The 24,950-nt window shown below is 37.2% G+C and overlaps 1 protein-coding gene across 4 annotated transcripts in view; it reads right to left on the bottom strand.

Annotated features, from left to right (window-relative positions):
- DSE (dermatan sulfate epimerase) overlaps window positions 1–24,950 on the bottom strand; it is a 69,827-nt gene that overhangs the window by 10,033 nt on the left and 34,844 nt on the right. For all 4 annotated transcript variants that reach the window (XM_081250665.1, XM_081250666.1, XM_081250667.1 and 1 more), the window contains one exon: window positions 601–854. In XM_081250665.1, the coding sequence (XP_081106791.1) occupies window positions 601–854 (254 nt within the window). The remainder of the gene's footprint in view (window positions 1–600; window positions 855–24,950) is intronic.

Raw genomic sequence — 24,950 nt, 5'->3', positions numbered from 1 at the left:
AAACATAATCTTATTTAGTCATTTATAGACTTCCACAGGAGTTGTAATTAAGTCAGAATTACAAGAACAAAGAAAACGCAATATTAGCAATTACGTAATACAATAAGGTAAAGCAGCTATACGATCCACAGAAGTCAATTCCAAATTTGACCTGAATGATGTAGATTGATTGTTTTAAAGTCTTTAGAGGGACAAGAAAAGTAGTGCTGTAATGATACATACTTGTGTATGAGGACTATTCAGTTCATATAATAAACCATCTGTTCAGCTTTTAAAAACTCTATCCAGGCTGGCTGCCTTCACTGTCAAAAATCTTTGGAAAAAGGAAGATTCACCACTGATCCTGTGCTGTAAGGATATGGCTTGGGACAATCAAACGCCATACTCAAGTAACCTTCAGGCTAATATAACAAGCAGAAATGAGGAAAGAGATGTCTCTCAACTCTTCAAGAGGTGTCCCAGATATTACTTCATCTTATGGGCTTAGTTAGGATCCAAGCATGAACATATACTTAGACTAGTTATATAAATGCTTTGCTCACAACATGGTAACTACAACTGATGTCAGCTCAGGCATCCCCTCGGTGTGTCCGTACGTACCTTGATTCATCAGGACTAGGCTTCCTGTGAGCAAGGCCATGCAGTTGGTGGGCTGATGATTGTGCAGGTATTGAAATCCCCATCCTCTCCTGTATGAAGTTTCATACATATATCCCGAGGCATTGGCAATCACTTCAAGAAACCTCTCCTGTTGTGTCTTGCTCAGGTAGTTGTACAAGAAGTCATAGGCAGTGGCAAAACCAACCAGGGAGTGAGCAAGCGGGACTTCATCCCAAGGAGCATCTTTCACCAACCTGTAAAGGAAAAGAAGCTATGCAAATGAGTGCCACCAGGCTCACAGCCCTCATCACACTTTTAAAGCATCTATTTCTCAGAACTAAAGGACACAAGTGGAGATACAATGCAAAAGGTTTAATGACAAAAAAGATAGATTTCCTTCCACATGAGACACAAGCATAAAGTTTGTCTAATGTGAAAATTACAGTTAACACTTTTCTCTTTCCAGCTTCTGGCAACATCAAGATGTTGAGATTTTTTTACTTTTGATTTTTTTCTTTACTCTTCATGAGAGGTAGAAGAATATGTTCAAAGAGATCGAAAGCACATAACATGTCGTGGTAGAGCAAAATTCTCTGGAGTACCCATTAACTAGTGCTCACCCTCCCCTTTCTACCTGCAGTAGGGTTCTCAGTTCTGTTCTATGGCTGCTGTGCTGAAACTGTCCAACATGTGTGTATATCCTATCTTATTTCCCATGGGCTGGTCAAGGTAAAGGTACCACGGTGTACAGTTTGGAACCTCTCAATCTAGACAGACCCACTTGGTCAATGCCATGATGAGGAGAGTGGCTAAAACACTGGTGTAAGGGAGTAAAATGAGCTGATTCTAACTCAGATTTCTGCGTCTCATTTTTTCTCATAGAATGAACGGCACTGCCTTTAAGGTTCTTCAAGTACTTTTCAGGGAAGTCTATAAAAGCTGATCTGTGAAGTATTAAACTGTCATTTGCTAGGAAACCAAATTTCTGCTTGACTTGCTACATAATTCTGCAAGTACATTAATAGCGTGTGGCCTGCATCACACAGGAAGCTAAAAAGGATCTTTTGCAATCACAGTTCTAGGGAATTATCCAGAAAACCCTCCCTATCTGTTCAGGATGTATTTGAGTAATCTCTAAAAGAGGGAAACAAATGAAGGGCGTGCTGTACTTGCGGGGAGGTGGAAGAAAGCTCTCAATTAGGGATTAAACTAAAGCTTAACATTTCTATGCCAGAGTCTCTTTTTTGGCAAACTTGTGAGGCCTCAGCCTCTTTCTCAATATGTTTTAAAATTCATAACATATAATACATAGGGGTACCAGGAAAGGTATTACTTTGAAATATAACTATCAGTACAGATATTTAAAAAAATTGTGATATATGTGCTTCTTTATTAAGGCATTAAAATACAAGATTTAATGGCAGGGATAGTAACTATGATAATGTATAAGTAGTGATAAGCATAAATAATATTTTGAGATGTACACAGTAACTGAATGTGACATGGAAATATCTGTGACAAAGTTACAGGTTCTCCTGATATTACTATAGTTGGTTATCCAGATTTATGATTTAGAAGAGATGCTAAAATTTCAGTTAGAGTTAGTGAAAATTAAGATACGGGATTTCTCCCATACGAACCCCACAGACCCTAGGTTAAGAATACTTAAAATGTTCTGAGACACTACCTCTTCTAGACTGTGCTCCTCTTTCAGGAGTTTATATTAAAGACCTGATTTTAGTAAGGCCTTCTCTGATCACTCTGTCAGAACTTCAGCATTACTCCCCAACTCACAGTATTTCATTTGCCTTCCTCACTTTTTTGTCCTCTTAGCATTTAAGTATGTATATGTATATGCATATGCATATGTTTACGTATACGTATCCCCTACTAGAATTGAAGTTCTATAAGGGCAGGGTTATCTTTTCTTCTCTGTTGTATTCACTATTGGATCCCCAATACTACAACAGTGTCTGGCACACAGGAGACTTTCAATAAATATTTTGGGGAAGAAAGAAAAAAATGAAGGAAAAAGCCTATAAAACTAGGCTACACTGTTGACAATGAATATGTGATGATTAAGGAATAAGGAATTTGGAAGAATCCTTTGGTATTTAACAATAACTTCAGTGTTTGGTTAGCTGTGCTAGTGATAACAGCCTGGTGCTAAAATGACTAAAGTTGATGAGCTTCTTAACCAGTTGGCCACGGACAAAGCTGCCTTGCCAGTCAGCTGGCCAGTGTGTGTACTGGTTGTAAACAGACTATGAAGAGTGTGAATTAATTCCCTACTTCTAGGAAAAAAACAACTCAGACTGAAAGCTCACGGCCAGGGAGTTAGAAACACAATCTTCACTGACTTATAGTGATTGGGGAAGCAGGGAGAGACTCCAAGGCATTTTTTCCCAGCCCTGTGTCTCTGCACCATGTCTTCTATAAATGACAGCACATACACGTAGCCATGATAAAGCTGGCATCAATGAGCTGCTACCATCTATTGAGTCCTGACACGTCTGATACACCAATGAACTTATTTTTTATAGATAAAAGAACATTTAATATAATTGTTCTTCAGGAAATATTACTATGCAATTTGTGAGAAAATTTCCAAATTCCCACATATAGTTGCTTACTCCAAGCAGTTTCCAATTCAACAAAATCCTAGCACACTGACTTAAAAAAAAAAAAAAAAGAGTTCCTGGTACCATCAGGTGCATCACTATATCATTATGAAATCTGATCTGTAATAGCTACATTTCTAAGAGGTTACCTAGATTCTTTACCAATACATTCTTACCCAGCTTCATCTTCAGATACAGAGAGTAATTACGGATGACACTATATTTTACTGTCATGGAAACCAAAGGAAATTTGCTTCTAGCTCATGAATAGCAGCAAAGGAACTATCGTATTCAATGTGATCCTAACTAGCAGTTACTAAAACTACTAAAGAAGCATGTTAAGAATCACAGAAAAAGATACAGGTATTAATTTATGAATTTTATTTCAGCGTAACATATTTATATGTACATATTTACCAATCTTTTGAAGGGGAGCTAAAAGCCTTGTCTTTGAATGTGGGTCTACGGATCAGTGTCATTGTTTTTCCCTGCAAAGAACACATATAACACATCATCACAATTTCCAGCCTTGGTTTCTTTAATATAGGAAGAAATTAAAGATACTTGTGAAGGAATATAGAATCCTTCCAGACTTTTACGAGTTTTTCCCTAAACTTTTACTAATCTCATCCACATTAAATTATGACAGCAATTTTTTATAGTAAGTCATTCCAAAGCATTTAAGTTGGTTTTGGAAATATTAATTCTTTTTGATAAACTCACACTTATTCTATTTGTATAATATTATTAAACTTGTGTAATTAGAGGTATTAGTGAAAGTGGCATAAACTGGTTTGAGAACAAATATAACTGACATTTGCTAAGCACATAATTCTACAGGTGGCAACAGAAATTAATGGACACAGCCTTGACATTCAGCAGTCTCTGAGAGCTGCTGCCAGTTACACAAGGAATGGAGGTTAATTTCATTGGCAAGTCAGTTAAGAGGTGGTTAGTTAAGAAAAGTAAGTTAAGTGGAGGTTAGTTAGGAAAATTTTTACTGTATTCCTCTTTTTATAAGCTACACTTTCCCCTGTTTAGAGAGCTGTTCTTAAATTAAGGTCCATGCACCCCTGGGGTCTCTGAGACTCTTTCAGGGGATCCATGACTAAAAATTATTCTCATAATAATATAAAGATGTTATATGTTGATATTTGCACTGACAGTGCAAAAGTACTAGTGGGTTAAAAATGTTGGCATCTTAGCAAGAATCCAGGCAGGGGCACTGAACTGCTCTAGTAATCCTTGTATGATTCTGCATACTGCCGTGCACTCTAAGTTTAAAAAAAAAAAAAAAGCCAGTTTCACTTAAGAATATCCTTGATAAAGTGGTAAAAATGATTAATTTTATAAAATCTCAACCTTTTTAGTTTATATCTTTCTAATACCCCATGTGATGAAATGGGAAGTATGTAAAAAGCACTATCCGTAGCAAAGTAAATAACTATCATGAGGAGAAGAAATTGTGCACTTAGTTGAGAGCTGAATTAGCTCCTTGCTTTTTCACAAAACATCGTTTTTACGTGAGAGAATGACCAACTGACAAATTACAGTTTTTTAGACTTGGGTATTTAAGTGGAAGTCTTTTTGAAACAAGGAAGCCTGCCAGTTCAAGAAAAACTGAAAGGTTTTGTTGACAATGACAAAACTTGAGTTTTCAAGCAAAAAAAAAAAAAAGAATTTTGGAAAAATTGTATTGCTACCATGAGCTTAAAAGTTTACCAATACTTTAAGACTTTTCTGACGAGCTCAGTGATAACAAGTGTGATTTATTTTTATATTATATAACTAAATGCATCAACATTTGGAAGATGGAATAACTCAGCAAATAAACATTCAAATAAAAAAGGCATATTACAAAACCATATAAAGATAAAAGATTCATTATAAGTGCAAAACATACTAATGGATTTTTTACCAATTAAAATATATGAGGAATTTTATTAACTAACATGGTTTCAGATTCCACATTGAAACTAACTTTTATAATCCAGATTCTACATAGAACTAACTTTTACAAAACTACCACTTGTCAAGTTCTAGTACAGTAGCAAAGAAAACTGTCATAATCATCTGAAAAGACTCTTCAAATACTCCTCCCTTTTCAGTCAGATGTCTGTGTGAAGCTGGATTTTCTTCATATTTTCAACTTAAACACTACATTGCAACAAACTGAATACAGAAGATATGCAAGATTTGCAAAAGTATAAAACAATGAACTCCTTCACACTAAATATTTTGTCTCCAAAAATCTAGTTATTTTTTGCCTAGAAATATGTTATCTATGTTAATATGAAATGGATTTATTTTTCAAGAGAATGAATAAATATTTTTAAAAAGTTTTTAGTTTTAATTTCTAGTATGGTAAATTTCAATAGGTATAGCCCACATAAACAAAGCTCTTTGATGTCTGATGTCGTCATTAATTTTTAAGAGTGTAAAAGAGTTCTGAGTCCAAAACATTTAAAATCTGCTGCCTAGAATATTTCCAAAGGTGAATTTAAGTGAATTTATGTGAAACAGAATGATGTAAACATAGAAAGGAACTAATAATTGCCTGAGTTGGGGTGCATGGTATTGGTGGGGAAAGGCACAGGGTTTATCATGATGTGCTATTTCCATAAATCAAGTTATGACTGTAAAAGGAAGAGACATAAAAACCTTCCCAAAATTTAGTAGCTTCATTAATCAGAATTTTTATAACAAGTTCATGTGGATAGACTGCTTCCATTATCATAAATGCTTTTGAACTACTATGTACAGAGTACAAAAGTAGGCAATCTAAGGAGTCTATTACTTAAAAATTGACAGCTTACTTGATGAAATGACTAATATAAAAAGTCTAATAACAATGTTGACATCCATTTTTATTTGCATAGATTTGTTTTAAATGATCAAATAATTATATTCAAAATTTTTCCATATAGTCTTGGTAGATATTTTGTAGAAAATTATTATCTGTGAAAAGATTAATACTTAGGTATCTAAGATTAATCTTAGGTATTATGAGGTTCACAGAATAGTCTATGTATAATATTGTTTAAATTTTTATACTATTTCATTTATACAAATACTGTTAAAATAAATACTTGGAATAACAGAAGTTCTGTATTTAAAATCTAAGAGGTGTCAAGAGATCACTGATATTTAAATATTTAAATGAATCAACAATATACAAAAAAATATATACTGGAAACAGTGGGACAACTCGTAACTCCCTTTATAATGTTATTATGGTTATTAGTCCTGTTTTTGAGCGCTTTTTACAGCTTGACAATTTTATACTTGGATTTTCATATGTAACTGTATTTTGAAGGTCATGATTTGATTCATGGTATAAGCAAGTCTATGTGTTTTCAAAAGTATGTTTAAATGAGGCTCCACTGTTTGTTAAACATTTCCAAAAAGTAGAACTCAAAACAATCCTTCTTCTTCTCATTTTGAGATAACATACAGTTTTATAACCCTATAAAATATTTACATAGTAAATTCATAAAGTAGAAGATTCATATTTCAAAATCTGGTTTATTTTAGACACTAGATGTTCATGTATAAATATAAATTTAAGAGAAAATGAAATAAGCCTTAAAGGAATTAAGAATTTAAACGTACAGTGCAGCGATGAGCTCTTTACAAATTCCCAGATGTAACTTTACAGGGCAGAGCAGCACCAACTTCACATTTGCCAGCTTCGCTGCAGCTGTGTCTACTGCACATAAGCTACACCTCTGCCTATAGCATGTACACCACCAAAATATGCCAATATAAGGTCAGTTCTATTCTTAAAATGTAAATTAATCTATTCATTCTAAAAGAGTCCTGAAGACAGTAACCTGACAGAAAGTCATTCAGTTTTTCAACCAAATACTTTTGTGTGCTTGGAAACAACCTCCAGTAAGTTAGAAGAGTCATGTGTTACCACTGCTTTTAATAATATGACTCATGGCAATTGTGATTCGTCTTTTTTCCCCTCTGTAAGTTAAACATAAAAAGTAGCCATAAATGTTAAATGTCAGTAATATGTTAAATTTTGTAAGTAATTCCTGTAACATTTAGCCAAAGGAAGTGGATTTCTAACCCATGTGGCCTTGCCTGTGAAGCACAGTGGGACCCTGACAGTGATTTGCCAAGAAGAGCAGAGTAAGCCTGGAATATAGAGAAACTTGATCTAGGGGCCTCTGAGTGGGTAGCAAGCTATCCAAGGGGTATGTTAAACTCAACTCTGGCCTGGTTTGTAGTCCATATTCCAAATGTTTGATCAGGTGGCTAAGGGGTGGCATTTGCATCATGAAGCAAAATCAACTATTTATAGTTGGGAGGAAAGAGAAAAGTTATATTTCATATTAATTAAGCACATAGTGTGTGCCAAGCCCTTTACATACTTTATTTCATTTAATCTTCAAAATTCACATTAGATGTTACAGCCCCATTTCATAGATTGTAAAAGCGGTGTTTGGATAGGAAAATTACTCGTTGAGGATCACGTAGCTAAGTTAAATAGTGGAGCCAAGAATGGAATCCAGGACTACCTGAATCTAGAATTTTTACTTCTTCCTGGTGAGGGAAAGCACTGTGCTTTTAAAGAAAGTCACCAACTTTGCAATAAGAACCCAGCCAGAAGAAAGAGCTAGTCAGCAAACCTACCAAGAGCTAGGCAGAAGGGCACTTATGCTGAAATACAACACAGGGTTCCAAAGCCCTGCCATGTTCATGATACCAAGAGAGAAACAAGGCATGAGGTGTGGGAAAAGGGGCATACATGAGGAGAGATATCATGATACTGTGCTCACAAGGTTGCTCAGGGCCCACCCTAGGAACATGTGATTCCAACCTTGTAGCATTCCTGAAACAATTCTTCCTTCTCCCCACAGACCTCTGGTGAGAGTGAAGCTCCTAATGTACTGCTCCAGGTCCAGCTGGTCCAGGGGCTGGTGGGCCTGAACCTGCATGCTGAGAACGCTCAGCTCCTAAAGCTAGCCAGGGCTACAGACACAGAAATAGACAATGAGCTTTCCTTTTTGAACATCTACTTTGCTCCCTACTAGAGAACAATTGCTAAAAGGATAACAGAACAATAGAATGGGAATTGACTCTATATTAAGACATCTTCAGGGAAAATGACTTATCGGCCATGAACTATAAAAGGTCATTTCTTCCACAATCTTCATTTCCATATTCATGAAATCACTGGATTCAATATATAGAGTACTACCACTTAATTTCATTTTAAAGCTATAAATTCAATATTCCAAATATTAAATTATAAAATACAAAAATTTAGGTCAGTTTGGCCCTACTCAAGAATACTGAGGAGTCAATTATGCAAAAGCAGAAACTAAAAAGAATATTCTTTTTTACTTAAAAAAGTATTCTAATGGCTTATAGAGAAAATGAATTAGTTTGAGTGTCAAAATATACACCAAGCTAATGTAGTAGTGTTGTTAAATGGGAAATGGCACTGCCATGTCACTATTCCAGTGTTTAATTCACTGACACAAAGTCCTTTTATCCAAATATCCAAGTATGCTATCCAAGTACGCTGTTTCATTCTATTTAAATGGAATCAAACAGCATTCAAAACTGTAACCCCTTTTTGCTGGCCAAGTGTTTTTTGGGCTAGTGTCCAGCCTGAAAAGGTAAGAGGGAGAAGCACAATAATTAAGATGATTCAGATTTGATAAGAAGACCTCTGTTTTGTAAGAAAGACAGAGCTCAAAGGACTAGAGTTTAAAACAGCTCATCTATCACATTCTAATAATAAATTACAAAAGAATCTGTTATAATGGAGAAATTCTGAAGCTTGAAAAGGTGGTAGGAGAGAATAACCCAGATTTCCTGCATTGTTCAGAAAAGCTTAATCAAATGATTTTTGGCCTTTTAAAAAAGTAGCTTGGTATTTTATAGGCTTAACATGCTTTATATTTATATATGTAAAATGTTTCTAAAAGTTCAGTTGAGGACTTCCCTGGTGGTCCAGTGGTTAAGACTCCACGCTTCCAATGCAAGGAAGGGGGCACAGGTTCGATTCCTGGTTGGGAAAGTTCCATGTGCCACATGGTACAGCCAAATAAATAAATAAATAAATAAAAGTTCAGTTGAACAATTCATAGATGTCATCACTTCAGTCAATGACTATGCAAGTATCCAGTGATCATGTGAGAAACAATGCCTAGAAGTAGTTGATTTGATTTTAAGAAAAAATTAAACATGCAAGAAGAGTCAGGGAAGTCAATGAAAAGAAGAACAATGATGGAGGGTGGTTAGCTCTGCCAGAGAAAACACACTATAAACCTTCGCTAATCAGAATACAGTGGTACTGACACACAAATAGATAGACATACCAATGGAATGAAACAAAATTCAGAAACAGGTGCAAAACATATAGAAACTTGGTATGTGATGAAGGTGTCATTAAAAATCAATAGGGAGGGCTTCCCTGGTGGCGCAGTGGTTGAGAGTCCGCCTGCCGATGCAGGGGACACGGGTTCGTGCCCCTATCCCGGAAGATCCCACATGCCGCGGAGCGGCTGGGCCCGCGAGCCATGGCCGCGGAGCCTGTGTGTCCGGAGCCTGTGCTCCGCAACGGGAGAGGCCACAGAAGTGAGAGGCACGCGTACAGCAAAAAAAAAAAAAAAAAAAAAAAAAAAAATCAATAGGGAAAAGAAGTACCCTCTAACAAGTTATACTGGAACAACTAGATAGTCATTTGAAAAAAGGAGAAAACTGGATCCAAACCTCATAGAATACAAGAAAATAAACTCTAAATTAATTAGGCATCTAAATATAAAGTATGAGATAAAAAATCTTAAAAGAAAGCATGGATGAATTCCTTTGTGACCTGGAGAAGGGAAAGCCTTTCCAACTATGATTCAAAAACAAGAAGCAATAGAAGAAAAGACTGATCATTTTGGCCATATAAAGCTTAAAAGAAAAAATAAGACAAAACCTTTTGCATAGGGGGAAGAAAAAGACCACAAGTAAACATGAATAAACTGGGGAAAAATATTTGTATCATATACCCTGAATACAGTTAGACTTATCCTAACATACCAAAGGCTCATAAAATTTAAGAAAAAGATCAAAATCTCATTGGAAAAATGAGCAAGTGACAAACAAGACAGTTAACAAAAAAAAAAAGGGCAAACATCCCTCATTCAAAATTCTCATCTCCACTTATTATAAAAGAAATTTAAATCAAATTACAACTGATCTAACATTCGAATCAGTTAAAATCTCACATATGACAAATACTCTAGTCAAAGCTGTGGAGAAATAGGCACACTCTTAAAATGCTGTTAGGGGTGCAGAGTAGTACAAATCCTATGGGGTAGAGTTTGGTAACATTTAACAAATTTTATAAACATTTTATATTTTGACCCAGTAATACCACTTATAGTAATCTACCCCAAAGACATATGTCCACAAATAAAAAACCATATGTGCATAAGGTTATCATGGCATTATTTGTAATATGATTCTGACATGGTACATTGTGAACCATGTAAATATTTCAGATATTTAAAATTAAGTCAGAAATAAATATTGAGATGAAATTATGTTTCAGATTTGATTCAATATAAAATGAACAAATAGGAGAATACGTTCCAAACAAAAGAAAAAGATAAATCTCTAGAAATCAACCTTAACAAAATGGAGATGAGTGATTTATCTGATAGAGAGTTCAAAATAACAGTCATAAAGATGCTCACCAAAGTCAGGAGAGCAATGCATGAACAGAGGGAGAACTTCAACAAAGAGACAGAAAATATTAAAAAGTACTGAGCATTGCATTGTCATAGCACTGAAAAATTCAATAACTGAACTAAATTCAATAGAAGGATTCAACAGCAGATCAAGTGCAAGAAAGGATCAGTGAACTTAAAGGATCAGTGGACTTAAAGAGAGAGCAGTGGAATTCATCCAATCAGAAAAGCAAAAAGGAAAAAGAATAAAAAAGAGTGAAGATAGCTTAAGGGACTTATGGGACACCATAAGAAGACCAATATACACATTATAGGGGTACCAGAAGAAGAAGAGAGAGGCAGGAAGAGAAGCTTATGCAAAGATATAATGACTGAAAACTTTCCTGACCTGAGGAGAAAGAAACAGGCCCCCAGATACAGGTAGCCCAGAGTATCAAAAAAGATGCCTCTAAAGAGACCCACAGCAAGACACATTATTAAATTTTCAAAAATTAAAGAGAATCTTAAAAATAGAAAGATAGGGACTTCCCTGGTGGCACAGTGGTTAAGAATCTGCCTGCCAATGCAGGGGACACGGGTTTGAGCCCTGCTCTGGGAAGATCCCACATGCCGCAGAGCAATGAAGGCCGTGTGCCACAACTACTGAGCCTGCACTCTAGAGCCCACTAGCTGCAACTACTGAGCCTGTGTGTCACAACTGAAGCCCACATGCCTAGAGCCTGTGCTCCGCAACTACTAAAGCCTGCATGCCTAGACCCCGTGCTCCACAACAAGAGAAGCCACTGCAATGAGAAGCCCGTGCACCGCAACGAAGAGTAGCCCCCACTCACCGCAACTAGAGAAAGCCTGCTCACAGCAATGAAGACCCAACACAGCCATAAATAAATAAACTTATAAATAAATAAAAATTTTATAAAAGAAGATAAAAGCAACTTATTACATACAAGGGAACTCCCACACTACTATCAGCAGATTTTTCAGAAGAAACCTTGGGGACCAGAAGGAAGTGGGACGATATACTCAAAGTGTTGAAAGAAGAAAACTGCCAATCAAGAATAATCTACCAAGTAAAATTGTCCCTCAGAATTGAAGGAGAGTTAAAGAGTTTTCCAGATAAACATATGCTGAAGAAGTTTATCACCACTAACTGGCCTTAGAAGCAATGTTAAAGGGAGCTCTTCAAACTGAAATGAAAGGATGCCAATTAGTAACGTGAGAACATATGAAAGTATAAAACTCACCGGTAAAGGTAAATATACACTTAAACGCAGAATACTCTAATATTGTAATGGTGGTGGGTAAATCACTTATAACTCTAGTATAAAGGTTAAAAGAAGACAGTATTAAAAAATAACTATACAATAATTTTTAATAGATACACAATGTAAGCAGACATCCAAGTTTTCAAAATTTCCTGCTTATCAATACTTCCTCTGGAAACCAGTGAAGAATTTCTCCACCCAAATTAAGATATATACCAAAAAGAAGACAACATGAGATTCATGTTGCAGCGGGGACTCACTCCATGAGAGAAAAAAAGAGTAAGTCAACAGCCATACCGTAGATCTAGATTATAACCAGTCAAAGGCTTTGGCAGGTTCCTCTTCAAGAAGATGAATTGTTAAGAATGTCTTATTAAGAACATCTTGTTTGAATGGATTAAGAGACTTACATAACTGAGTGAGAGTATGGTTGGTAATTAGTGATAAATGTATAGGAAACTAAGCAAATAAAGCAAAAAGGCTGTTATTAATCCTAGAGAAAACAAAAAGTTGCACACAAACTGAAAGTAATCATAGTATATGACACGGTTCAGCTGTCAACAGCTTTTGCCTCGTTAAAATATGCAAACACAATATTCATTCAATTAAAATGACAACATATCTATATTGGAAGGCTGGAGGGACAAGCAGTTTGTATGTGTTGGTGGTGGATGGTACGTGTGAGAGGTAGATGAGTGATGCATCTATATGTCAAGGAATGCCAAGAGTTGCCTACAACCACCTGAAGCTAGGGGAGTGGCATGAGACAGTTTTTCCTTGGAGCCTCCAGAAGGAACCAAGACCCTGCTGACACCTTGGTTGCAGATTTCTAGCCTCCAGAACTGTGAGAGAATCAACTTCTGTTTGTTTTAAGCCACCTAGTCTGTGTTACTTTGTTACGGCTGCCCTAGGAATAATACAACAACCTTCAAGAATCTGACTTGTCATCACTGCCATCTTGTATGCACCATCTTCCTGCTGCTGCCTGAACACGTGGTGACTCCCATTTATTTTAAAGAAATCCTCTAAGATTTTGACACCACCACATGCAAAAGGGCAAAGAATTACCTGTGACAATAAGTTTAAAAAGTGAGGGATACTTTAACAATGGCAAAAACGGTAATCAAATTGCTAAATCTTGCCACCCTGATGTTAGGAAGATACCAAAACCAAAATAAGGCCGACCTTAAGGTGCTAAGATACATGAAACAGTATTTTACTTTCTATTATGGTTTCCTCAGTAAGGTTAATATTTACCTAAGATTCCCACTTTTTAATGCTTTATCAGAATTTCTCTCTTTTACAATACACTATTTCAAGGTTTTGCTGAAGTTGCCTTTTTAAAACAGTGACTGAACTGTTCTCGATTTTATTCTGGGTGCCAACTGGAAATAATGTGCTGCAGAATTTATTCCACTCAGCCCTGGAAACCTGAAATGTAATCATTAATCACAGACACATACTGTTTCCTAATGAAAAAACAACGCTTCCTAATATATTTTAGGAACAAGTACTCTGAACACTAGAATTATGGAATAAGGAAGCCACCTCAAAGAGTGAAGCAGTCCCCTCACTGGAGATATTAAAGAAGAGGGATATTAAGAAGGGATTCTCTGAAAAGGAATCATGTGTTTATCACAATGTTAGGCAGTTTCCAAATTATAAATAACAAGCTATTAACAGATTGTGGAATGAATATAAGGGGTTGTGACCAGCATATTTTTAGTGGAATTTAATGGCATGGAATAGGAAATAGCAGAGTGCAAAGCATAACTTAAATGCAAGGGCTGATTCACACAACTTCCACTTATATATTTACATATGTAGAGTTAAAGTTATGTGTACATGGGGATGTAAACCTTATTTCTTACTGTGGGTCACAGTCATAAAAGGTTTGAAAGCCACTGTCTTAGAGTGTAAATGTGCCATCAAACAAGCAGCCCATCAGATGCATCCTGTAGGCAGAGAGGACCCAGGCCCAGGGCCTGTTTCAGTGCGTGGAGCTAGGTTGAGACTGGGTTGCCCCAAACACTTTCCAGCAGAGGATCTGGAGCCATCCATGAGGGAAGATCTATCATGAGTTCATTAGGAAGGGACCCAGACCACCAGAGAAGTTCAAAATGTTCAAAGAGGCCAGTAGACAGTGTATGACAGAGGCAGATGTGAAACACCAAATGGGTCCACACAGTCAATTCAAGTACGAAAAGTAAGTTGTCACTGTGTAGAAAAAGAACAAGAAAACATTTCTCATCCCCCAAAACGTTTGTTTGGCTTTGAAGTCATTTATTTTCAAGAGAGGTAATGAAATAATTCCTATGAACAGCACCTTGTACCAATAATGTTTATTTTATTTCATGTCCTGGGGACACAGTTTTAAAGAGTACTTCTTAATTTGGCAACAAAGTGGAAGAAGTCAGTTTAGGAGTTTTCTTTGTGAATCATAAAAAATCCGGAGGATGTGCTATTTGCCGTAAAATAGAATTAATGGATAAAGTAAATTTAGATTAAACTATGAGCCAAACTTGTGAGCCATCTTCAACATGCCATGGGCATTAAATACTTCCCCAAGTTTTAGATCTAGAGTTATCTGTCAAATGGAAAATAAAAGCTGACCCCACCCCAAAGGTTGAATGTAATCACATCTTCCTTAACCAAGTGACAGGCTATGATAGAAAAGCAAAGAGTAAAAGATTCAAACTGGCTTTAGTAATAGTGTAAAATCTTTGCCATGTCAACAGGTTCTCCAAAGAAGGTAAAATAGTAAGCTCCATATGGTTTTTCAAAATTATGGCCCAAAGTTTAGGGCAGAAAGATATTAAAGTTAATACAAAATTTTAGCAATATGTGTGGATTTATTCTTAACTCTCCCTTTCCTTAGATTTTCTTTTCTTGGAATAGTGTATTCCCTGTAATTGAATCACAGAAATGAACTAAAAATTGCACATTAAGTTGTTACAAACCCAAATTGCCATCCACACCTCATCAAGAATCTTTTTTTTTTTTCTTCTTCTTTTTCCAACTTAAGAAGAAATAGCATGATTCTCTCAAGCTGATACTTTCCTCCTGGAGTGATGGCTACATGATGTTTCATTTTGGCTTCACATTGAGGACACCCAAGTGGCTCTTTTAGCACTTTACCTTTCTTCTCATTCTTCTTGTTGTTATTCATTTATTTGTTGTGATAAGCTTACTTTAATTAAATCTGACCTTTGAACTTTCCTTCTACATTTTCCTATCATCCACAGAAACTATGTCTGTTGTACTTGAAAGTATATTTTATATTGGATAAATTTTTTTTTTTTCCTGGTGATGACATTTTTTAAAGTCACAGTACACTTCTAGCAAACAGGAGGTAGCTAAAAATAATGCTGGAGAGACGTGAACTCAACATCTCCTCTTGGGTCCACAGGCACTTCAAACTCAGTCGATCCCAAACCAAACCCTTATTAGTACTCTCCAAGAGTTCCAAGTGTTGTGATCTCATTGAAAGGTCCCATGCCTCTCAGCATCCCATAAAAGAAAGTTCTTAGTCCTCCTTGTCCTCAAATATCATTGTCAAGTCTTATATTGGGTCAGCCAAAAAGTTCATTTGGGTGTTTTCTGTAAGATCTTATGGAAAAACCCGAACAAACTTTTTGGCCAACCCAATACATGCTAATCCTTAAAACTTTCTGGAATCCATCATTTCTTTGCATTCTCAGAGCGTCTATTCCAGGCTGTCATCTGGAAAAACACAAAAGGCTTAACTGGTCTTCCTGGTTTGACCTCTGCAATCTACTCTCCACATATGACCAGAGATTCTTCCTAAAACACAAATCTGTCACATGGAGAAACGAGCAGCCACTTTGCGTCTCCCGATGAGAGAACAGCCACCACCTATGCTTGTGTCAAAGTGATCAAAACTGAGCTGGAGCAAGCCTCAGCACCCAGCTGTCAGTTCGTAGGAAATACCAAGGGTGGAGGAACTCACTGAGCTGCATCTTGAGCCTGCAATCAACAACATCCAGACTGTGGGAAGCTGAGCAGGTCAAAGGGCCCAGATTCTTCCACAGATAAATTGTAACAAAAATAAAGGGATGGAGGGGAAACTGCAGATAAAAAAGATTTAAAAAACATTAAAAAAATGAGCAAGACTAAACTTGTGCCTAGGGATGCACACTTGAATGAACTATAAAGAAACACAAGGACGTGACCGATGACCCTAGAAGTCAGGGTAGTCTTTGTAGGGATAGAGGGAGCTGTGATTGGGATGAGGCTTGTGAGGGGCTTCCCAGGGTAGCTGGCAACGTTCTATTTCTGGAGCTGTGCTGTGGTTACCAGGGCGTTTGCTTTAAAATACTTTACTAAGCCACACGTTTGTTCGTATGGTGCTCTACGTTTATTTTAGAATGAAAAAGTTAAACACACACACACACACACACACACACACACAAATCTGACCATGTTGTCGCCCCGTTAAAACCCTTCAACGGCCTCATAGTTTTTGTAAGAAAAAGTCCAAACTCCGTCACATGGTGGACAAGGCCTTGCAGCATCTGGCTCTCTACTCAAAGCCTCAATGCTTGCCTGTCTCCTCCCTACATTAAATTTTCAGTTCCTCAAAAGCATTTTGCTTCCTTCTGTCACGGCCTCTGAACGTCAGTTATTTCTTCTTGGAACAATCAAACATGCTGTCTTTCCCCTTCACTTGGCTGATTCCTATTTGTCCTTCAGGCCCCAGGAGGAAAGCCTTCCCAGTGCTCCAATGTTGGGCATCCTGAAGTACCTCTCTGTTTTCCCATTACACACTATACGTTCTCAATCACAGCCTTTATCATCTGCATTAATATAGTCTATTAGTTCATATTTTCCATAGATCAACAACTCTAGGCAAGATGTATTAACTTGCCCTCAAATTTTTATATCCCAACACCTAGCACAATGCCTAGACAAAAACCAAGTCCCATGCTTCATACAACCCTTCTCTATTTAATTTTTAGCATGCCTCAGATCACATGGGGGACTTGTTCTTTGGTCTACTCCAAATGATCGTGATTCACTGAGTCTGGGCCAGGCCCAGGAATCTGTGTTTTTAAGAATACATATATGATTCTGATGAAAGAACCATACTCTGAAAAAGTGTCCCATATCCTATCAATTTCTTTGTATATTCTCTGTCCTACATCTCTCTCTCTCTCTTTTTTTTTTTTTTAATTTTTTGGCCGTACCATGCGCCATGAGGGATCTTAGTTCCCCGACCAGGGATCGAACCCGTGGCCCCTGCAGTGGAAGCATGGAATCTTAACCACTGGACCGCCAGGGAAGTCCTGCCCTAAATGTCTCATATTCATTCCTTCTTTTCCCCACTCTCACTGACTTAACTGTGGTCTTCATTTCCCCCCTAGACTAATATAAGCTTCCACCTAGTTCCCCTCGTCCTGATTCCTCTCCTCCAAGCCATCCACACACAAAGCTTCTAAACACAGGCTTATGTGGGAAACACAATCATCTGGCCCCTGACTATGGTTCCTCCTGCTGTCCTAAGCCAGCATGTTGACACTGGAAAGGAAAAGGAAGGATGGATGAGAGAGACTGTGTTAAACGTGGCTAAAACATGTTCTCTTGATGGATACAGCAGAAGGAAATGAAGAAGTAAAATGCCATTCTGAAGATAACTAAGGTAAAAAGAACTACACAGCTTTACAAGAGACTCCACGGACATACTCATGTCACTACTATTCTCCAGTAGTTATATATATATCTCTATATAGCATTAGTAAGAACTTAAATGTCAGCAAGGCCCTACGTCTTTAGTGGTATTAGAACTAAACATGTATCTCACTTAACAGACAAAGGCAACTTTTAAAAAACAATTATAAAGCATTATTGGAATAGAATACAGATATATATGCAGCACTTGCTAACTAACATCTTCCCTCAAGATACAGGGCAAGGAAGGCACAAAATTTAAACAACATGCTTAGCAAGTTTTTTTTTTTTTTTGAATTTTTGAATTTTATTTTATTTATTTTTTTATACTGCAGGTTCTTATTAGTCATCCATTTTATACACATCAGTGTATACATGTCAATCCCAATCGCCCAATTCATCACACCCCCACCCCCACCCCCAGCGGCTTTCCCCCGTTGGTGTCCATACATTTGTTCTCTACATCTGTGTCTCAACTTCTGCCCTGCAGACCGGTTGATCTGTACCATTTTTCTAGGTTCCACATCCATGTGTTAATATACGATATTTATTTTTCTCTTTCTGACTTACTTCACTCTGTATGACAGTCTCTAGATCCAACCACGTATCAACAAATGACTCAATTTCGTCCCTTTTTATGGCTGAGTAATATGTAAGAGCCAGACTGTAAAGTTGGTGTGGAACTTACTACATTCATATCTTTGTGGTATACATGGGGTGAGGGGCACAGGCTTAGAATCCCATCAGAAGGGGGATGAGGATGCCTCTGGCCTTAAGCAGAGCTCCCTCAGGCAACTCTGCAAGCCCACGTTGCATGTTTTATTAAAAAGGCAACAAGTGACACTAGAGGAGCAGGATAGGAGAGAGCGTTGCTCATCATGGAGACAGCTGAGGGCTGCACCAGTGCTGCATGTTAGACTCAAACAACAAACAGATGCCACAAGAAAACTAATGTTGCATTTCCTTCCAGCTGTGTATGTCTAGAGGTGTTATAAACAGTCTCACATTTGTTGTTAGAAAGAAGCGTTATTAAAACCGTTTTATCCTCACTCAATTTGAAATAGATGGAGAGGAGTTCGCTTGTTGTGTATGAAAACCTGCACTGAGACGCTCAGCTAACCCACACACCTGACCTGGCCTCTCCCTAAGCAATTCCTCACCTGCTGTCTCCTGACACCAGTCCTTGCCCAGTGTCTTCATCTGCAACGATGCTGGCAACAACCTGCTTATTAAATGGTGTAAAAGAAGGAAATGCCCAACAGCCAGGTTCCTAACACATATGTTTCTGTAAATATTAAAGAATCTGAACATCATAAAAAGCCTTGTTGTTATCAGTTTCAGCCTTCTGTTTCCAAGCATCTGCAGCAGGGTAAAAGCAGCAACGTTCTTCAGATCACAGAATGAAAGGAACAGAGAGAAAAAGAGTCAGAAAGAGGAGGGGGACGGGCAGAAGGAAGAGAAAGCATGAAGGAGAACAAGCCAGGGGAACTGGGGGCTGGGTTTTCTGAGAGCCTGCATTTGTTTCACGGGGCCACTGGATTTGCTTCCTTGAATCCAATGGATTCCGGGTGCACTCCGGGCTACGCCTCCCGGTCTTCACCACTGTAAGGTCAGGAGAGGGAAACCTGATCTTTTTGCTCCCGGTGCTGTGGCTCCACATGTTGGGGCCCAGCTACATCCTCCCCCACTTTGATTCCCAGCCTTAACATGCAATTTAGAGAAATAAGAAGCCTGTGAAGCAGCTGTAGGGAACTGCATTTGGAGCCCAGCACGCCACGCTGAGAAAGACGGGCGCACTCTTCATCTTGGAACGTACAGGAATGAAACTGATTGGTTCATTTCGATCTGCCAGGGGCTTTTCTTTCTCCTTTTTTCCCCTTACTTTATTGTTTTTTTAATATTTTACTTTGCAAATGGGCCCTCACGTGTCAATCTCCAGAAGTTTGCAATCCACAGGCAAGGGAATTAATACAAGGTCTGTTGCGAATAAAATTATAACTACTTCTCTGTCCAAAAGTTCAACTTTGTTTCCCTCACCAGTTCTGAATTCCTGTAGCTGACTGGCACCAACACAAGCGTGAAGTAATTTCTTTCCTCTGTGGTTTATTTTCTGATGATAAGTAAGCAAAAATACTATAAAGAAAGGGAAAAGAATGATGCAAAATGAGTACTTCTCAAACACACAACTCCAGAGTGAGAGTAGGTAAAATGGAGTCCTTTGTGTCAAGAAACTTAAGAATAAAGCTACGTGGTCATATCTATTTCTGTGTAATAAAAATAAACATTTTAGTAAAACTATGTGTCAGGAACATAATGCTAAGAGCTTTACATGCATTATCTCATTTAATCCTTGGAACAACTTATTTGCATGGGAAGAATCATCCACATTTTAAAGATAAAGAAAATGAGGTTTACGGAGGTTAAAAAAACACTGCTAAAGCCTAATATAATAGCAGAGTCAAGAGGCAAGTGCACCTCTGCCTCCAAGGACTGCTATGCTAGGCCCCTTCCCCAGGCTTTACAATGTTTAGACAAAAGCCTTGAAAAGCCCACTGCTCAGAAATGCACGTTGGATAACTATGTGCTGTCAACAGAGGTTGAACAACACATCTTTTCTGTTACAATCACTGTTCAATGTTGAATGTTTGCCATTCATCTCTCCATAGTAAGTGAGATATGGTCAACTTTCCTTTATCTTCTTAAGTGATTCAGGTGTGTAGTGTTTTCCAGTAATCATTTGAGTTTTTTATGTTTGTTTTTAGCTATATAGAAGATCACTGTAAGAACAGGCAGAGCAGTATAATACCCAAGCTCATAGAACCCATCGATCATGAGCTCAGCTGAGATACACAGTGTATAAAGAGGCTGCCTGACAGATACATGGCCATTTCATTTTTCTGCATATTCAAATTCTACTGAAGGACTAAGCTAGACTAGGAAAAAAAGTGGCCTGGGACTAAACCGTATGTCCATCCCTTCTACCTCCACCCTGGTTTTAGTGAATTTCACTTTGGAGCATCTCTAGGGATGCTAGAGCATTCATTCATTGGGCAGAAATCTACCTGATACTGTGTTAAGTGCTGAGGGATACATGCATGAGCAAAACAGACCCGGTCCTGCCCTCAGTCTAGTCTAACATAAAAAAGCCAGCACTGTGCAATTCATCACACATGCATTGGAAGGATGTTCATGAAACTACTGTGCAGGTTCCTCATGAAAACCCCAGGAGAAATTTCTTTCTGGTCCTTGGGTCAAGAGTAGTAGTTCTGTAGAGAAGATGATCTACTTTTAATCCCATGGACACTCTATACTTTGAAGTAATTGAGCCTACTTTCTTTGCTGTTAAAAAAATTCAGGGCCCACATGTGGCCCACTCACCCACGGGACATAAGATGCATTTCAGTAACTGTCTCATTGTTACTCCAGCTGATGTCCCTTATCTTTTTCTTTCCTCCTTTCTTTCTCAGATATTTCTTATTTGAATATTGTTTTTTGTTTCCTTAATCTTTAGGGAAAAAGGTAAAGTAGAAAAAAGTAAAAATAAGTAAATAAAAATATACACACGTATGAAAATTTTAGGAAAGTAGAGCAATGTCTGCTGACTCCAAAAACTCCAAAAATTTGACTTTTTGGAAATCTCTTAAATCTTGACTAAGAACCGTTTTTATTATTTTCCCACCTTAAAGTTTAAGCTTTTGGGGAAAAAAAGCTGATGGAGAATTTTTAGTTATTTGGAATCCAATAATGTTCTCTTTTTAATTATGTAAGGACTGAATGCAGAAAGCAACTATTTATAAATGAGAATACCCCCATGTGCCAACTGACTACACAGAACTTGCTCTGGTGACTAGGTGATACTGTATTAAAAAAATGAATTGACTTTAAGTGTAATAAAATGCATTTTCTGTTGTTACCAGTTCTAGATTTATGACCTCAGCTCATTAAGCTTTCTTAAAGAAGTTGTCTGATTAAGTTCTAATCACACTTTTATATAACACAGAGCCAACTACAACCCAAATCCTAGCTTTCATCTGGAAGATGAGATCTATAGGGGACTTAATTCAAAGGTCAGAGACATTATTGGTGATGCTGAAAATAATTTGCCATTTTATATATAGGTTAAAATAACATCTTTTTAAATTTGATTTTTAGAACTAAGTTAAGAACAATTAAATTACTCTGTTACTTTTACTGTTATGAAGGATGTTATGAAGAATGCATGACATTAACAGAAGGCAGAAGAACAAAGGAGAGAGCTTCTGAGAGAGAATATGGGCATCTCCGCAAAAGCAGATACAGTATGTAGACATGTCTCATCTTTCTGTGGTGCCCAATCATCTGGGTACTCGCTGACACACAGAATTATAATGTCAAAAGAAGAAAATTTTGCATGTTGTTATTTTTCAATCACCACCATCATCATTATCAATCTATGAGATTCCCTTTCTACTTTGTAGTACATTATATCAGATGAACACATAAGATCAGTATATCATTAGATAATATTTTCCATTTAATTTTTCCAATGGCCCTAGACTCTTAAATAAGTGAATCTACAGGTGTGACCTTTTAGCTCTTTATTTACAAACTACTCAAATGGTATATGTACAACTGATTCACTTTGCTGTACACCTGAAACTAACACAACATTGTAAATAACTACACTCCAATAAAAATTAAAAGAAAAAAACCCCCAAAAAAACCCCCAAATAGGGCCTCCCTGGTGGCGCAGTGGTTGAGAGTCCGCCTGCCGATGCAGGGGATACGGGTTCGTGCCCTGGTCTGGGAGGATCCCATGTGCCGCGGAGCGGCTGGGCCCGTGAGCCATGGCCGCTGGGCCTGTGCATCCGGAGCCTGTGCTCCGCAACGGGAGAGGCCACAACAGTGAGAGGCCCGCATACCGCAAAAAGAAAAAAAAAAAAAAAAAAAAAAAAAACCCAAAATACTCAAATGAAATGAATCACATGAATAAATCTGTATGCATGTATATCTCAGATGTACTTCTTTTGAATACCAGACAAAAGACACATCACTGTTACTTTCCCCTAAGCCATCATGATTGGTGTTACCATCAGATTCTTATATGCCAAAAAGAGGGCCCAGGGGAGCATTGCTGAAAGTTTTAATGGAATAAAGCCAAAAGGAATATGTTATGAGTTAAACAGATGTTCTAGTTTTGAGAGCAATTTGGACAAATCTCCAAATAAATCCCAAACAAATACTATTTCCTTATAGCCTACATACACCAAATTATAAACTAAACAGGATCCAAGTACAAAGCAAATATCAGTAACAATAATTATCATTATTCTCATTATTCTTATTTATTGAAGGCTTACTATCTGATAGGAACTGTGCAAAATACTTTACATTATCTCATTTAATCCTCAAATCTTTAAGTCATGAATAAAAACTAATAAGATACTCCAATAAAAATTATTTAAAAAATTTTTAAATTTAAAGATAAATAAATTAATTTAAAAATCCAGATAGTCTTGAATTCTGCTTAATTGAAAAACAAAAAACTAATGAACCCCTACTATTAAGTGATCCTTACACTTAATTCTGAGCAGAGAATATAGTCCTAGCTTAGGTTTCAAATACCCAATGTTTGCAGCCCTTAACCTAGGTGCAAATTTTTAAACTTACTGGGCTATTTTTTTCATCACTGAATCCCCAGCACCTAGCATGGTACATGACATACAACAGATGCTCAATAAATGTTTGTTAATTGAATAAGTAAGTGGACACAATTTAGTCACTGGTTTTCAAAGGAGTAGAAAGGATCCTCACAGAATATGGCAAATGTATTAAGTCTGATGAAGCCATTGTAGGAAGCTTTTTAAATTAATTAATTAATCAAATTAATTGATTAATTAATCAATATTAATTATTGATCTCTTTTTTAATTACAAAATAATGGCTATATTTCACTGCACTGTACAATATACCCTTGCTGATTATTTATTTTATACATACTAGTTTTTTTTAAAACATCTTTATTAGAGTATAGTTGCTTTACAACAGTGTGTCAGTTTCTGCTTTATAACAAAGTGAACCAGTTATACATATACATATGTCCCCATATCTCTTCCCTCTTGCATCTCCCTCCCTCCCACCCACCCTCCCTATCCCACCCCTCTAGGTGGTCACAAAGCACCGAGCTGATCTCCCTGTGCTATGCGGCTGCTTCCCACTAGCTACCTATTTTACATTTGGTAGTGTATATATGTCCATGCTACTCTCTTATTTTGTCCCAGCTTACACTTCCCCCTCCCCGTGTCCTCAAGTCCATTCTCTAGTAGGTCTGCATCTTTATAAATAAGAGTCAGTCTTCTATTTTCCTCTGAAACCAAATATAGGTGAACTATGTCCTAAGATGATGACAACGACCACAATACACTTCTCTGGGCACAGTGGGGACATATGATTTAGTTGATTTAAATAGGAACAGTTGAACTACCAATACATTTAGCAGTGTTTTAAGTTGTCAAAAAGTGATTGATTATATTCAACTACAATTTAATAAAAAGTTAAGGGTCTAGGGGTTGGGTGTGGTTGCTCTTAAAAAGTTAAAATTTCCATAAAATCATTTAAAAGTACAACCTAGTAACAGTACTTGCCAAGACAAAATGTTCCAGTAGCTCGACTTTTTATGCTAGGATCACTTCTGGAACTAGAAACCAGATGTAAAGGTAAATTCTCAATTTCTGACCTTCATCTTCTAAGAGGTCTAGGGAAAGAAGTCAACTGTTCAGCTCTATTAAATCACAGACTGGCTTTTGGGTTACTGGATAACGGCACAGAGGTATACCTATTTTTATCAATACTGCCATGAACAAGGTACTAGTCCTCTAATAAATTCCTACACAACTCCACAACCAGTAATTCTGAACTTGCAGAAACTACGAAAATGTTCATTTTTATTTGTTTTCCTCCTTTTATCATAGGAGTCTAATCCTCTCTAATGACAGCATTCATTTAAGTTGGTATTTATATGCCTGAATGTTTTATAACATCATAATACAATTGCACTGGTCTTGTGAATTCTCTTAATGCGACTGTATTTATACTAA

This window comes from Mesoplodon bidens (assembly GCF_964165515.1).
Source record: "Mesoplodon bidens genome assembly, chromosome: 12".
Lineage (NCBI taxonomy): Eukaryota > Metazoa > Chordata > Mammalia > Artiodactyla > Ziphiidae > Mesoplodon > Mesoplodon bidens.
The sequence above is the reverse complement of the archived record's forward strand: the minus strand, read 5'-3'. Positions and strand labels throughout refer to the sequence as shown.